Source organism: Camelina sativa, chromosome 3, assembly GCF_000633955.1.
Source record: "Camelina sativa cultivar DH55 chromosome 3, Cs, whole genome shotgun sequence".
Lineage (NCBI taxonomy): Eukaryota > Viridiplantae > Streptophyta > Magnoliopsida > Brassicales > Brassicaceae > Camelina > Camelina sativa.
Genome location: NC_025687.1, coordinates 3366984 through 3383112, shown reverse-complemented (window position 1 = coordinate 3383112; position 16129 = coordinate 3366984). Strand labels below are relative to the sequence as shown.

The 16129-nt window shown below is 36.5% G+C and overlaps 2 protein-coding genes, 1 long non-coding RNA gene and 1 pseudogene across 27 annotated transcripts; 2 read left to right on the top strand and 2 right to left on the bottom strand.

Annotated features, from left to right (window-relative positions):
* LOC104778615 overlaps window positions 1-2095 on the top strand; it is a 7664-nt pseudogene extending 5569 nt beyond the window's left edge.
* Window positions 2556-5394, top strand: LOC104766255 (protein-lysine methyltransferase METTL21D). Of its 2 annotated transcripts, XM_010490099.1 has the most exons (10): window positions 2556-2724; window positions 3067-3133; window positions 3318-3383; window positions 3675-3768; window positions 3891-4007; window positions 4218-4318; window positions 4433-4507; window positions 4586-4678; window positions 4760-5080; window positions 5174-5394. In XM_010490099.1, exons 1-10 carry the CDS (start codon window positions 2711-2713, stop codon window positions 5183-5185), a joined length of 960 nt encoding a protein of 319 aa, XP_010488401.1. In that variant the 5' UTR covers window positions 2556-2710; the 3' UTR covers window positions 5186-5394. The 2 variants fall into 2 exon arrangements, with proteins under 2 accessions (XP_010488401.1, XP_010488411.1); XM_010490109.1 differs by lacking the exon at window positions 3067-3133 and having other exon boundaries at window positions 2557-2724.
* Window positions 5529-12456, bottom strand: LOC104766266. Of its 23 annotated transcripts, none has more exons than XR_764004.2 (21): window positions 12284-12456; window positions 12098-12197; window positions 11688-11990; window positions 11573-11584; window positions 11100-11179; window positions 10945-11016; window positions 10819-10847; window positions 10627-10701; window positions 10299-10550; window positions 10055-10222; window positions 9674-9967; window positions 9507-9586; window positions 9099-9395; window positions 8892-8998; window positions 8662-8742; window positions 8517-8591; window positions 8367-8439; window positions 8201-8269; window positions 7651-8121; window positions 5994-6051; window positions 5529-5907 (listed from the first exon to the last, which is right to left on the bottom strand). It is a non-coding gene; the product is annotated as an uncharacterized LOC104766266 (long non-coding RNA). The 23 variants fall into 23 exon arrangements; XR_764005.2 differs by having other exon boundaries at window positions 5529-6051; window positions 7651-7757; window positions 7846-8121; XR_764002.2 differs by having other exon boundaries at window positions 5529-7757; window positions 7846-7938; window positions 8047-8121.
* LOC104766214 (lactoylglutathione lyase) lies at window positions 12723-15399 on the bottom strand. 2 transcript variants are annotated; one of them, XM_010490089.2, is made up of 8 exons: window positions 15067-15250; window positions 14846-14965; window positions 14246-14307; window positions 14075-14135; window positions 13606-13685; window positions 13453-13523; window positions 13157-13246; window positions 12723-13035 (listed from the first exon to the last, which is right to left on the bottom strand). In XM_010490089.2, exons 1-8 carry the CDS (start codon window positions 15199-15201, stop codon window positions 12935-12937), a joined length of 720 nt encoding a protein of 239 aa, XP_010488391.1. In that variant the 5' UTR covers window positions 15202-15250; the 3' UTR covers window positions 12723-12934. The 2 variants fall into 2 exon arrangements, with proteins under 2 accessions (XP_010488391.1, XP_010488379.1); XM_010490077.2 differs by lacking the exon at window positions 15067-15250 and adding an exon at window positions 15288-15399 and having other exon boundaries at window positions 12800-13035.

The following is a 16129-nucleotide window of genomic DNA, read 5'->3' as shown; positions in this document are numbered from 1 at the left end:
TAATCATTTGTCTTCACTTTGCTTCAACAGAAGCTATACGAATCATTTGAGGAAGAGCCTGGCTATTTCCAGTTTGCAACTGCTCTAACATCTAGCGATATCGATGAAATCCAAAAGTTTCTTGACGCATCTGTTGATGTTGGGTATATATCTTGATACTTACGGTGAACTTTGGTGTAAATTGTTGCCTAGCATTTTCTCTTTAGTCGCATTTTTTACCTTCAGCTGCACTCACAGAAAATTAGAGATTATGGTAGATATTTACTGCTTCCGGATATTTTATTTTAGGGAGTCATCTTTGACATGTTCAAGGGTATAATAAATTAACAATTTGACCTAGCATCTCATCTGTAGTAGCATCTTTCACCGTCAGCTGTGTTAACAGAAAACTAGAGATTGTGGTAGATATTTATATTTACTCATCTTCGGTATTCAATTTTAGATAGTTATCTGTTATATGTTTAAGGATATGATTAAATTTACAAATTTTTACCATGCCTGTAGTGATATATGAAATGACAATGACTTCTGCTTCATTACCCCTATGCCGTTTAGATGTCATCATGTGTCTTCTGGATAGTAATTGTATTTTTAGCAATTTGATCGACACTTATTGTGAATTCTCTACAATCTTATGTCTATATATTGCATCAGCGTTTACCTTGTTATCTCTATAATGTTCCAGCTCTTCATCTATAAATTTTATTTTGCAGCTGTGAAGGTTTAATCATTAAAACATTGAACTCGGATGCTACCTATGAACCTGCAAAGCGATCAAATAATTGGCTAAAATTGAAGAAAGACTACATGGACAGGCAATACTAACATTTCTCTCAAATAAGTGTAAATCGAACAGTCCTTTACTAACTCTAGGGTAATATGCGCAGCATTGGAGACTCTATGGATCTTGTACCAATTGCTGCTTTCCATGGACGTGGCAAACGCACAGGTAAAAAACATTAAGAATATATTGGATGATACATTTTCAACCTTTATGCTCCTAACAAAGCTATATGCGTTCCTTCTAGGTGTCTTTGGTGCATTTTTACTCGCTTGTTACGATGTTGATAAGGAGGAGTTCCAAAGCATTTGTAAAATCGGTCAGTCTAATACACCTTGGCATTTCATATTTTTTATGTGCTACGTTCAGTTTCTCAAGTTACTTATACCCTGGTTTTACGGTTTGGGCTACTAGGCACTGGATTTTCTGATGCCATGCTTGACGTGAGGTCGTCCAGTCTTCGCTCTCAAGTGATAACTACTCCAAAAGTAGGATAGCTTTTTCTTCTCTCTGGCCTCCTTTCTCTGCAATATCATATATGTCTCTTGCCTGAATTCTTATTAATTGTAATTATTCAAATATCCAGCCATACTACCGAGTTGGAGACGGCCTCACTCCAGACGTTTGGTTTGAGCCCACTGAGGTAGGATTATCTTCGCTTGTACTCAAAATGTGACCTTATATTTAACTGGGTCAAAGTGAAAGCTAATATATATGCTTGCTTAAAGGTATGGGAAGTGAAAGCAGCTGACTTGACAATTAGCCCTGTGCACCGTGCAGCTACCGGCATTGTGGACCCTGATAAGGTTTAATATTATTTCCTATCTGTTGATATATTATATCTTATAAAACCGTTGAGCTATTTGATTTATTTTCGAGCTGCCGGGAAATTGTTACCCTATTGACTGTTTCAATGTTTCGTAAAGGGAATTTCTCTTCGTTTTCCTCGTCTACTCCGTGTACGGGAAGACAAGAAGCCAGAGGAAGCAACATCATCTGAGCAGGTTAAGTCTCGTAACACTCGTATGTTTTCAATTCTGGAAAGATGAGACCCAGGCTGGTTTTGAAGTTCTTTTCCCTGCAAATTTTCAGATTGCAGATATGTACCAAGCTCAGAAACACAATCATCCAAGCAATGATGTCAAAGGTGAAGATGATTGAGCAACTGTAATCTGTTCTCGGAGCATACGATATTGCTTGCTTCTAACTAGCTAATGATGCAGATTGCATGTTTGATGTTCTCAACAGTAACTGGTTGTGTAAAACTGATTTTAGGAAAAGTTAATGAGCCGTTCTGGAAAAAGTTCTAAATCACTGTCCACATGCTAGAAAAGAAATCAAATGTGCAAATATATCAGGCAAGGGTAAATAATAAGATTATGCTTGCTTTTACGGTAAGGTTAGAGCTTATTCACATATAGATGATTTAGTAGCACAAGTACAAAAAGTGTCTTCTAGTTCTAGTAACGCCTGAAAAACTTGGGAGACCTGTTCAAGCTTTAGGCCGAAGGTACTCAGTTGTTCGAGTTATGTCTTCCTCTGTTGTCTATCATTCACCAAAGAGACAGAATCATGAAAACAAAAGAAGCAAAAAAAGTGGAATTTTAGTGTATGTAAACGATAAATAATCTTACAAAAACGTTAAAAAAAGGTAATAGATGTATAAGGTCAAAAGGGTAATTTCGAAAACATGTAATAGGGTCTACCAATTAACTCATTAATTAATTTCAGAATTTGTTTTAGTGATTAATTATCGTCTAAATCAATAAAACTTTGGATTAGTGTTGTGTTCCAATAATACTCCTTAAACCTCTTGGTGACGCGGAGGTTTGGAACCGGAACTGAAACTGAAACGCCGTAACGAAAAATCAATCTCCCTGAAACAAGAAAATCGCCGTAGTTTGTGTTACGTCGGACGAAGAAGAACAAATGGATCCCGACAGGTATTCCAATTTTATCTATCCACTAACATGGTTTGTGATAAATTTACTTGTTATATAATCTTGGCGAAATCCGATGAGAGCTGAGGATGGTCTTTATTTACGGAACGATCGTATTAGCTTATTGCTTCTAGAAACTTTACCTTCCTAAGTCGTTGTTATCCAGCGTATTATTATTGTCAAGTTTCTGTCTTTAGTTATCACACAAGTCGAGATCTTTGCTGTTTCTAGGTTCATTTAAGAATTAAGTTTACAATTAGATTTCTAGAGTTTGAGCCAAAGTTTTGGTTTTCGAATTGATTCGTTGAACAAATTTGAAACTTTTGCTATAATTATTATTATAAGGTTGAATTCTCCAAGCACCTGTACTGTTACCATTGAGGTGTTGGGCAACGAATTAAACTTTGCTCAGGTATTTATATGACTCTTATTTTTCCTTGAATACATATCGATGAGATCTAACGAAGTCCCAGCTGTATTTTCACCTTTTCCATGTCTTTGTTCTTTCTTACTTTTGTTCATCTATTTGTCATCTTCCATCTTCCATGTTCTATGCTTCTAATGCTGTGTCATGATGCCGCGATTCTATATGGAAGGATCCAAATTCGAAGCATTTAGGAACCACCGTGTGGGATGCGTCCATGGTGTTTGCCAAATATCTGGTATGATCTTTCTTATCCTCATAGATTAGCTAGTATGACTGTAATGTAGACTTGATTAACGATGGAAATTTCTAAGGCTTCACCAAATGCCTAAACCAATCAATAATGGTTTCAATGCATTCTCCTCTCTGCCTCTCTCTCCTTTTTTTTTTAACTCTTTAGCTCTCAACTAACCGTAAGTTCTGTTACTGAGCTGGCAAAAGCTAGAATTCCAAGCTTAACCCCTAGGCTAGCTACCATAGTCCTGCACTAGACTTAACAAGAAACCTTATCCTGCTTCAAAAATTTCAGGGGAAAAATTGCAGGAAGGGGAGGTTTAGTCCGTCCAAACTGAAAGGAAAGCGTGTTATTGAGCTAGGAGCAGGTTGCGGCGTTGCAGGATTTGGTATGTAGATAACATGTATGTATTTATATCTTAAAGGATTCCCCTTTCTTGTGTATGGTCCTTACCTTTGCTTAAAACTAGAAATTTGGTATCTTAAACTGGAGTTTGTGTTCATGTGCAAGCTTTGGCGATGCTCGGGTGTGATGTGGTTACAACTGATCAAAAGGAGGTATTACTACTGCTTAAGAGGAATGTAGAATGGAATACCTCCAAAATCTTGCAAATGAATCCTGGTTCAGGTTTGTGTTGATACTGTCTTCAGTCTTCTCTAAGTAGGCATATTGCTTCTTTTACTGCCTTAATCTGTAGTCTCTGCATCTTTCTTCATTTTATTATGCCCTGGATAAGTTCTTCGTAGAACCAACTGGCTTACTTTATCGAGTTACAAGAAATTTTTGAATGGTTATCTTCTTTTAGTTAGTGTCTAATGAAGTTGTCATTCCTTGTAGCATCGTTTGGATCACTCCGAGTTGCAGAACTCGACTGGGGAAACGAAGATCATATAAGGGCCGTTGAGCCGCCCTTTGACTATGTCATCGGTACTGATGTTGTAAGTTAATCGGAATATTCAAATGACTCATTATAATTGTTTAGATTAATGAGACTGGTTTTAGCCCAAGGGAATTGTGACTTGTGACTGAACTCACCTTCAAAATTGTTTAAGGTATATTCTGAGCAGCTTTTGGAACCTCTATTGCGTACAATACTTGCGTTATCAGGGCCAAAGACAACAGTTATGGTATGAATTAAGATGCTAGAGATGTGCTTGATATTATCGTTGGAACTACAAGATGATTTGGTTATGGTTTTTTTCTAGTTGGGATATGAGATACGTTCCACTGTTGTTCATGATAAAATGCTTCAGATGTGGAAAGACAACTTCGAAGTCAAAACCATACCTAGATCTAAGGTAAAGAACAACACTGATGGCACTGTCACTGTTAAAATTTCGTTAACTACGCAATTTCTTATTCTGGAATGGAATCTGCAGATGGATGTTGAATACCAAGACCCGAGCATTCATCTGTACATCATGGCACAAAAGTCTCCTGCCGGGAGTTCTGGAAACGTGACTCGGGATGAAGCTGTGGTTGACACAGACAAAACAAAGAGCGAGATGAAAGTCCTAGCCGGAGAATGCCATGATTTACCAAACCAGTTGGAAGAGGAAGCCGTTGCAACACATCATCCCCGTCTTAAGGAAGATAGTTTGCTGATGAGACTACGGGACGGAAAGCTAAGTGAATGGGAGATGAGAAGGTATGGTACAGTTGCTGCACAGCTTCTCCGTGATGTTAAGATAGATGTTCAGGTGCGTGTATACCATTGTTGTTATGAAATCTCTCTTTTATAAAACAAAACGTGAAATCATTCTTGTGTAAAATTTCTTTGATTCTGTTTGTAGGTGAAAAAATGACTTTGCATAAGGACTTTCAGAGCCATGTTCGTCAAGACCTCACCATTGTGATTTTTACTTTTTGGTATCATGGACAATGTATACATTGAAGGAGTCCTGTAGACCTTTCTTTCACTGATTTAGCTGTTTGTGCTTCTGTGATGTGCTTCATACTGAAACTCCTTATAAAATCGCAGATATATATCCAGTTTGAAGTAATAGTTCGTTAATTTTTGTACCAAATATATCAGCAAAGCAGGCCAGACTCGAACAGTATTCGTAGCATCAAACTGATATTACGAATTCGCCACACATTCCCCAAATTTCCGATCATTTGGACATCATTAGGATCTACGCTCACCAACGGATAACTTCTCATGTGTGTACTCATTCCCATAAATTCACCAGTATCACCTTTTAAAACTTACAAAACAGTCTTATACATCCAAGACATCAGTTCTCGGAGAATAGATACACTATACAAAAGCACATAACTGAACAAAATCACTATTTCAATCATTTTCAGCCTCTACTCCAGTCCTAGTCACAGTGCTTCCCATGAGAACTTCAGAAACCGCAACACCAGCGTAGGCTTCATGGTCACGACATGACAAATCAAAAAGAGGCATAAAACAATATAGACAAGTTGAGAAAACATCATTTGCGCAATTGTAGATCCAAGTCAAAGCAACCCACACCGAAGGTCCCATAAATGAGCTAGACACTTCTGTGGTTGGTAGAATCTGAATCAAAGTAACCATAATGGAGGTAACAATCCACAACAACTTACTTAATCAGCCTCTACCAAAGTAACAATCCAACAACTTACTTAATCAGCCTCTTCACCAGATGTAAGGAAGGTGATGTTTTCAATTTTCACTGACTACCTGAGAACATTCGTAAGAAGTCTATCTATAAAATTAAGCCTCCCCTGAAATCCAACAACCTAATGCATCACCCAACCATAAAATCAAGCGAGGACTTCATTATCAAATGTCTACAGAACCATTAAAACCAACCACAACCCAGGAAGCAAAAAACCTCACAAGTCAGAAGTTAAGACCATTATCATCAAAACCAAGACGCTCTTCACTTTCTATGAGCTGCCCCCATGAGGTCACACGACCAGCAAGAATCACTTACATAATCAAATAAACGATGACATCAAATTGACAAACTGAAGAGAATACTGAGCAGGAACACAACTCACCAACACAAGACAATATAGTGGTAAAACCAAAACAGAAAAAGGCATAAAACACCAATAGTATAAAAAATACTGCAATCAAAATTTCAATCTTCAATGCCCAAAAATCGAAAAGGGAGTCTGCCTCCAACACATCCTCAATATACCTATAATGATGGGAAGGAATTCATAAATAGAAAACCTACCATCACAAGTAGGAATATATGTAGCACACCAAATAGATAAACAAAGAAGAGACCAAGTAGTAAACCTGAAATATCTATGTTAAAAGACTTAACAAAAAAATCCAATGACAAGTTCCAATCATGTGAAACTTCCCACTGTCGTAGTCTCATAGTTAAAATCTCATGAGGCTAAACACACTTCAAAATACAGGAAGTATGAATCCACATATTGCAGAAGAACAAAGAAGGAAAGATGAACAACTACCTGATTAACAACATGTCTAGCTTAGCTTTCTGCTTAAGAGAAGCTCAGACTTGAAGATATTCAATGCAAAAACTACTTTTGGTAGACACATCCATCATAAAAAGGACAGAAAATAAGTACAAACCCATTTAAAAGGAAGTTATGATTATCTTTCATCTGATTACGACTAGACTGCAAAGGATCAGAGTATAGTGATTAATGAAGAAATCCTGGAACATACAATAAGACATACAGAGGAGAAATAATAACAAAAAGGAAACATACGAATTGAGATCAATCCTTTATGCAACCAGTGAGGAACCCAAAGCTTACTTCTCGTGACTACCCAGTAAACTATAACAATCAGAAGTAATTCACAAATAGAAAGAGGTGTAACAACTAACAACCACACAGCAGAAAAATAAGCTCATGACACCTAAATCAACCACAGGAATTAAGAATACAACAGAACTTCTACTTGCATCATCCAAATTCCTATACGCAGATAATGAATTCACGTAGAAATAGAAAACACCATCCTGAACAAAAGTGATTAACAATTAAACCATAGAAAAATGGGAAAAAAAAAAAAAAAGGGGGAAGCAAAACTGATTATATCTCCAAGGAAAAGAGAAAAACCACCAATCACAAGCATATGAGAGTAGGATCAAACACATAAGAAATAACATAGAAATAACGAGAAGGTAGCACTTCACAGAAGAAAAACCACCAAGGAGGTAACATAGAAATAACAAAGAAGGGAGCACTTCACATAAGAAAAACCACAATCACAAGCATATGAGAGTAGGATCAAACACTAGAAATAGATGTAACATGATAAACCATATAGGGAAAGTGACCAGTTAGTTACCTGATGATTCTCTCTGATAGATCCTCGACTATCAATAACAAATGATAGGGTCTTAGGCATAAATCATAAATGCCCTATCACTAAGAAGATCATCAACTACAAAGAACCTGAAACATCCAAAAATAAGTCCAAATGATGTTGACGACTGCCCAATGCCACAGTCTAAAACTCAGGGAGCCAAAATTCAAACTCTACTTTATAAAAACAAAGAGATAGCTGACAGATCCCAAAGAGAAAGAGAACAAGAACTTGAGCCTTGTGCATCAGAAGAGCTTAGACTTAGCATACCTAAGAGACACATAAAAAAAGACACATTATATTCAAAAACAACTTAAAAAATATTCAGGTCTAGCAAAAAGAGTGTACTAAAAGAAGTGTTAAGAGGAAGAAAAAAACCCTGAAGACATAGCCCAGAGAAGAAACATGTCCATCAAAGCCATGAATCTCACTGATAAAAGCATCATTCAAAACCTGAAATCACATAACAACAAGTAAATCGCATAAACCTATTCATAAGAAATAAGCAACCGATGCAATTTAGAAACCAAACCTTAGGAGTATAACATGAATTAGAGTGACAACAATCAGTCAAAGCCATCACCGATCAATCACCACAAACCTAAACCAACATGAATGTAACACGTAATTAGAAAAAAAACACCTACCCAAAGTGAAAATTCAGAAAAGCAAATAGAGATGCGTTTAGAGCAAGGAACTTGTGAGAAGGCCTGAAAATGTAGCATGGAGAAGAATATGTGATGATAAGATCATAATTAGCTTCCAAAACACCTGCAAGACGAAGAAGAAAGGAACTTAAGGAACAAATAAAAGAAAGTAAAAGAAGTGTTAAGAGGAAGGAAAAAAACCCTGAATACGTAAAACAGAGAAGAAGCGTGTCCATCAAAGCCATGACTCTCATCAATAAAAGCATGATTCAAAACCTGAAATAAAAAAACATATTCATAAGTAAACGCAACTAGAGTGACAACCGATGCAATTTAGAGACCAAACCTTAGAAGAATGACATGAACTAGAGTGACAACTATCAGTCAAAGCCATCAGTGATCAATCGTAGGATCCTCCACCACAAACCTAAACCAACAAAACAAAAACGACATGAAAATAACATGTAGTTATCACTAAGAAGATCATCAACTAATAAAAACACGTCCAAATTCAAAATCTAGTTTATAAAAACAAAGAGATAGCTGACATATTCCAAAGAGAAAGAGAACAATGACCTGAATAGACCACATGTTCACACTCGCAGGTTAAACTCCTTAGCATCCTCAACATACCAAATAATCAAAAGAAACTCCCCACGGTCACAATTCACAGCTCAAAATACCTGTTAGCACAATCCAAAACACAGAAGTAAAATTTTCAGAAATTGCTGCAGGTCTCTAAGAGAAAGAGGAACAAAAACCTGACTAAACCATATGTCGAACCTTTTATATCAGAGGATGTCAGAGAGTAAACATGGAACCACAAGATCAAAGGCATCATCTTTCAATCACTAAACATAAATGTAGCATGAGAGATAAGACCAACAGATAAAATAAAGGGGAAGAACCAGTTAGTAACCTGGCAATTTTCTTTTTAGAACCTTACTACCTAAGAAAAAAGATAAGACCACCTTTCATATGAATATGTGTAGACAAACATCAGCAGAGAAACAGAGAGGAGTGATTGATGCTGGAAATCTGTAAACAACCAATGAAAGACACACAGAGGACAGATCATACCTAACAAAAAATAGCCAAAATTAAATAAATTAACCAATAGCAGAAAGGTGTATAGATGCGAAGTAACCCGAAACACGAAATTACACACATCAAGCCAAAAGAGAAACTAACCTCTTGAAAAATCAGAAGAAACCAAAAGAGAAAAGGCAGAGAAAAAAGATTCAACAGAGCAATCCCATTGCCTCCACGATCTGCATCAAAAGAGAGAGGAAAAAATATCAATTATACAAACAAAAAAATCCAAACAGAGAAAACGAGTGACAAGGATCAAATCAAACCTATGACCGATAGATATTCTTAGTATACTCCTCCACAATCACTGATGGATCATATAACATGAATTCGAGTGACAACGATCAGTCAAAGCCAACAGCGATTAATCGAAGGATCCTCCTCCACAGATCTAAACCAACAAAACAAAAACCAACAAGTAAGTAACATGTAATTAAAAAAACCACAACCAGAGTTAAAACTCAGAAGCAAATATAGATGTGTTGAAAGCCTAATTAAAGACGTAGCCTGCAGAATAATATCCGATGATCCAATCATATCATACTTAGCTTCCAAAACAGCTGCAAGCGGAAGAAGAAAGGAACTTAATGAACAAAAAATCAGAGAGTGAAAGAAGTGTTAAGAGGAAGAACAAAACCGTTGAATACGTTAGCACAGAGAAGAAGTGAAGCGTCCATGTCTCCTTGAGACATCATTCTCATCGATAAAAACATCATCCAAAAACCTGAAATAACAGAATGACAAGTAAACCACATAAATAAATTCATAACGTTAGAAGGTATGCAATGATCCGATCATAATTGCTTCCAAAACACCTGCAAGACGAAGAAGAAGAGAACGTAAGGAACACACAAAAGAGAGTAAAAGAATTGTTAAGAGGAAGAACAAAACCTCTGAAGACGTAGCACAGAGAAGAAGCGTTTCCATCAAAGCCATCACCGACCAATTGTAGGATCCTCCTCCACAAATCTAAACCACCAAAACAAAAGACGAGAGTAAGTAAAAAAACCATCAAACATAAGTGAAAATGCAGAAGCAAATAGAGAAGTGTTTGAAGTAAGGAACACGTGAGAAAGCCTGAAACGTAGCCTCGAGAAGATTATGCAATGATCTGAATCTGATCATATTTCGCTTCCAAAAAACCTGCAAGACGAAGAAGAAAAGAACGTAAGGAACAAAAAAAGAGAGTAAAAGAAGTGCTAAGAGGAAGAAAAAAAACCCTGAAGACGTAGCACAGAGAAGAAGCGTGTGCATCAAAGCCATGGCTCTCATCGATAAAAGCATCCTTTTAAACCTGAAATAACAGAACATATTCATAAGTAAAAAGGCAACCGTTGCAGTTTAGAAACCAAACCTTAGAAAAATAACATGAGCTAGAGTGACAACTATCACTATCAGTCAAAGACATCACCGATCAATATCGTAGGATCCTTCACAAACCTAAACCAAAAAAACAAAAACCACAAGTTAATAACATGTAATTAGATTAAAACCACCGAACCAAAGTGAAAATTCGTGATTAGAGCGAGCAAGGAACCCGTGCGAAGGCCTGAAGATGTATTATGGAGAAATAACGAGGAGATCAGATCATAATTCCCTTCCAAAAACCCTGCAAGATGAAGAAAGAAACGTAAGGAACAAAACTATAAAAGAAGAAGAAGTGAAAGATGTGTTAAGAGGATGAACAAAAACCAATGAAGACGTTGCACAGAGAAGAAGTGAAGCGTGTCCATCAAAGCCATAACTGATCAATAAAAGCACACATCCAAAACCTGAAATAACAAGAGCTAAAGAGGTAAATCGCACGAAACATATTTATATCAAAAAAAGCAACCGATGATGTTGAAAACTCCCTGATGGCACAGTCCAAAACTGAGGAAGCCAACCAGTTAATGAAAACAATTAGATAGCTGGCATATACCAAACGGAAAGAGAGGATAAAATACCTGAATAAAATCACAGAGGAGCTCTCAGAAGTAAGCATATCACCTAAGAGACTTGAGAAAACAAAACACATTGAAAACACAAACTAGTTTAACACAGGAAAAGTATTAGAGCAAAAAACATAAAGAAGGAAAAGAACACACAGGAGAACAAATCATACCTAAAAGATGTAAAACAAGATATCAGAATCATAAGATTTTAACAGAGCAATCCCACACTACCTCAACGACGACCTGCATCATCAGACATATAGAGAAGATATCTTTAGATTATCCAAAATATTAAGAATTAAAGAGGGGATGAAATTAAAGGGGAAAAAAATCCAAAGAACTATACCTGCATCATCAGACCCGCTTGACAAGGATCAATCAAAGCCATCACATATATCAATCGTAGCGCATACTCATCCTCCACAAAATCAAAATCAACAAAACAAAACGACAAGTTAATTCGATCCAATTTAGAAAACCCAAAGTTAAAAATTAAGAAGCGAGAACGAAGTGCCTGAGCAAATTATAGATCGATTATAGCATTAATAAGATTAATAAACCAAACCGTAGGAGAATGGAGTGTGAAAAATTCAGAAGCGGGGGAGCGAAGAGCGTCGTGTCATCATAGACTGATTCGCTTCCAAAAGACCTGCAAGACGAACAAAAACAACAACAACAAAAATCAGAAGAAGAAGAAGAATAACAGAGCGAGAGGTTCAAAAGCGCATGAACATAATAATGATTAAAAAAAGCTACCGATGGAATTGAGAGAGACCAAACCCTAGAGAAGATTTCACGATTAGGAACGAGCGATGGTCGGTTCATCATAATCTCATAGGATTTGCTTCAAAAAGACCTGCAAGACGAACAAAACAAGTAAAAGAAGGGAAGAAGAAGAAGAATAACAGAGGGAGAACTACAACAACTTAGAGATCAACAAACCCTTAGAAAAGATTTCACCAGTAGAAACGAACTAGCGATGATCGATTGAAAACAAGATCACAGACTGATAGACCCGTTGGGGTTTAGAAGATTATCACACCACACCACCAGCTTTAGCAACGGAGGACAACATAATTAGAAACATAAAAAATAAAGAAGACGAGGAAGTGATGTTATTGTAGGAGTGGAGCGCTATATTTATTATAGATAAGGTTTATGACGGTCAGGATTTGATCTGACCTATTTCCTATTTTCTTTTTTAGACCGTTAGATTCTTCTTTTCTATTTCTATCTCATGTTTTCCTTTTCGTATTAGTCTTCCAGAATCTTCTATTATTTAATATTTTCTTTTTTCCCTTTTTTTCCTTTTTTTCCTTTTTTCCTTCTCTTTTTGTTACGGTTGTTGGCCCAAATGTTTGGGCCTTTTTTCACAATCAAATCCGAAACAAGAGAATCTTTACGTCCAGTATTTTATACATTGATAACGACTTATTCAACTTAGCTTATATCATATATATATATATATATATATATATGTCAAGAAACAGACCAGAATGATAACAAAGGACTACGTTGTTCCAATTATTCGGGAAAATTCTTCAAACTCAGGTGGAGTGCGCACAAAACACAAATAGCGCAATCATGACTTCTTCAAGCTGCGTTTACGGTAGTTGTCCCTATAGTCTTGAGATCAAAGATCTCGATCCAGTAGCCATCAGGATCCTTAATGAAGGCTATATTCTTCATCTTTCCTGCACGGTTTACATCAAATAAAGGATTAAAATAACAGATTCCTCAAACAGAGAGTCGCAACAACAACAAAACAAAAAAAAATCAAATTTCTACTGGATTCAGCTTTGGTAATAGTAGTACCATCGTTTGGTTTCTTGACAAACTCTACTCCCAATTCTTCAAATCTCTCGCATGCCTTGTGCACATCATCAACTGTAACCCCAATGTGCCCTGTAAGAGCAACAAAATTATTTGTATTAATATAGGACTTGCCATATCTCAAGCTTCAATTTTTTAGGCTTATCAACTGGTTGACTGATGTTCTACATTCTAGTCACCAAATTTAAAGCTCCCTTAAAATATAACCTACCGAAACTCTAATCAGTTACTTCTAAGAGAGATAATAAGATCAGAGATATTTTTTAGAAGGAGGTTACCAAATCCACGAGGCTCAGAGTTCCCATTGTGATAGCCTTTAAACTCAGGATCACTCTCTGTACCCCAGTTGCTGCAAGAAAAATACATATGTAAGGAACGACCAATCCAAGAAAAGAAAGAGAGAAAGTAAGCCATTAATGTCTGTTTCTTACTGAGTTAATTCAATTGTTGCCGGTCGACCAAAAGTCCAAACTGTTCTCTCTGTTGGGTCGGATGGAGCTGTTGTAGTATCCTGTACCATAATAAACGAATCAACACACAGCTTTGTTGTTACTCTCCACTACATATCAGTGGGGTTAAAGCACCCAAGAGAGATATATATTCATCTAAGTGATCCAGAACAAGAAAAACAAATATTTCAGAAACTCACTGTTCTAACTCTACTTATACTAAAGGCATTTTAAAACATCAATAGATTGCTTGCTTAATTTTCAGTGTTTAAAATTCTAATGTGCTGAAAGCTCAATGCATGATGAGTTCCTAGAACTGTAGAACATAAGTTGCTTTCATCATGATACAGTAGTATGCAAATTGCAAAGTTCCATACTTTTTGTTTTTCTAGAATCACCTCCAGCTTAGTGAAAAGTCTAACTAAGCAAAGGTCACAGAACAAAATTCTACCTCGTAGCCCAGGAAGTACAAACTAAATTTCATCTCAGCGAAATCCAGCCTCTTCAGCAACCTGGATAAACGTAAGATATAGAGAGCACATAAGCCTTAAGAACAGAAGAACCCATTGGTTCCCTGAGGACTTGAGAGAGAAAAGAGCATTCAAGAGATGAAAAAACTTACGACATTCCCAGCACACGTGAGTAGAAGTCAAGACTAGCCTTAGGGTCTTTGATCCTAAACATCTGAGAGGTACACAAAAAGATGGAAAAATAAAATCACTATCGAAACCAAGAATAGAGAAGACAAATTACAACACCCCTAATCAGAGAGAGAGGAACAATACTCAAAAGTTCAAAAAAAAAAATGGAAGGATTGTTTTTTCCTAATCTTTAAACATTACTGAGTACATTCTTCACCACAACAAGAGTTAACTCTATAAATTTGTTCAATCTCATAAGATTCATTTCAAATGGAGCTACTTTGATGATTATCATAGTTTCACTCACCCATAGCTACCACCAAAGTGAAGAAGACAGTATGATTAGATCAAGAACACAACGTCAAGATTAACACAGCAAATTCAAACAACAACTATTTAGCAATATCAGTAAACATGTGATTTCGACTAATAGTTTAGATTTCCTCAACATCTTAAACAACACCTTACGAAACCCCTGAAAGAGATTAAAACATGAAACCGAAAAAAAAAAACGAAATCAATACAGAAATTACAGAATCACTAATAAAACCGAATGTTAAATCGAAGCAGAGGAATCTTACAGTCTGCTGCATAATATATCCTTTTGTAGCCTCATCCCGAATCGCTGACAAGCCAGGATTGTTTGCAGGTGATTCCCTCGCTTCAGACGCCATAGAGAACACACGAAGCTGATCAAATCTCTACAAAATCAAAACAGACCCAGATGATTAAACAACAACACACAGACACATAGTCCAAACAGAATAAACGATTCCAACTGCAAGAGGTTTCCCAAAAAAGCATGAATCTTTGGTCTCGAGGCACTGTTGCAAGCGCAAGTGATGAAAGAAAAATCGGTGGAATAAGGTTTGATGAAACGGAAATGAATCAGAGGAGATACGCGAGATATAGCACTTGCTATAGAGTATGAACCCATTACGTTTCCTTTGATTATCAATCAATTCGTGCAACAGAAAATATTTGAGAAAACAAACCAAAAGAGAAAAAAGGAGAGATTTTTACCGCTGTAAAGCTTAAACGACGATCTGACCGTAGAGCAGTGTTTGTGGTTTTGTGGCTGGAGTGCCTGTGGAAGTGTTTGGGATGCTCCACGGCGTTTTGTGTAGCCACAGCCAGAGGCAGAGTAGTTTCGGAAACGACGTCGTCCCGTAGTCTGATCAATTGATTTCGAAATCAGTTTTTTTTAATTAATACCGGTTTTCCTCAGTTCCGGTTTTACTCGACATTGAAAAATTAAACCAGAGTTTTATTTTCCTACCATTTACGAAGGGTTTACAAGTGGCTGAACTAAACGATGACAGTTGATTATTGGAGATTGAAATGTCTTCTAGTGAATGTATATTTCTATTGCTAGTGAATACATGTATACAAGAAATCAAGAATATATCATATGGTGGTTAATCCCTTTTTTGTATGATGAGATTATTATTAGGTTGAGCAAGTTCCAAGTTAAGGTCAAAAGTTGGTCATATGCGAAACAAAAAGGTCAAAATTAGGATTCAATCACTCAGATTCATGATGCCAACAATCACGATCTTCAAGTACTTGATCAATAACAGACTTTACTTTTTATAAACCTTCAACGACTAGTTAATCGATTTGGATGTAGTATATGGAAATTATTCAACCGGGTGAACGTGTGTATGCATGTTTATGTATGCATGAACAATGTAGTTTTTAAAAGTATGCATTGAGAAGACACGCGTATATAGATTACTGAGAAGGTAACTGAGATGATGAAGAAAAAATCAAATCTCGTTCTTGTTTTTAATCTTTTCCGCTGGAAAATCCAACATTTCTATTACACGGACACTCTTAACATTTAGGGCTTTACCTTTAATTTT

Bases quoted from the DNA above. Each gene is read 5' to 3' on its own strand.
- LOC104766255 (XM_010490099.1), top strand. The intron at 3,769-3,890 runs GTATGTAGATAA...TTCATGTGCAAG, and splicing joins TTGCGGCGTTGCAGGATTTG to CTTTGGCGATGCTCGGGTGT. The intron at 4,679-4,759 runs GTAAAGAACAAC...TGGAATCTGCAG, and splicing joins AAACCATACCTAGATCTAAG to ATGGATGTTGAATACCAAGA.
- LOC104766214 (XM_010490089.2), bottom strand. From the start codon at position 15,201: ATGGGTTCATACTCTATAGCAAGTGCTATATCTCGCGTATCTCCTCTG. The intron at 14,136-14,245 runs GTAAGTTTTTTC...ACGTTTATCCAG, and splicing joins TCACGTGTGCTGGGAATGTC to GTTGCTGAAGAGGCTGGATT. The intron at 13,036-13,156 runs GTACTACTATTA...TAAACCGTGCAG, and splicing joins TGTCAAGAAACCAAACGATG to GAAAGATGAAGAATATAGCC.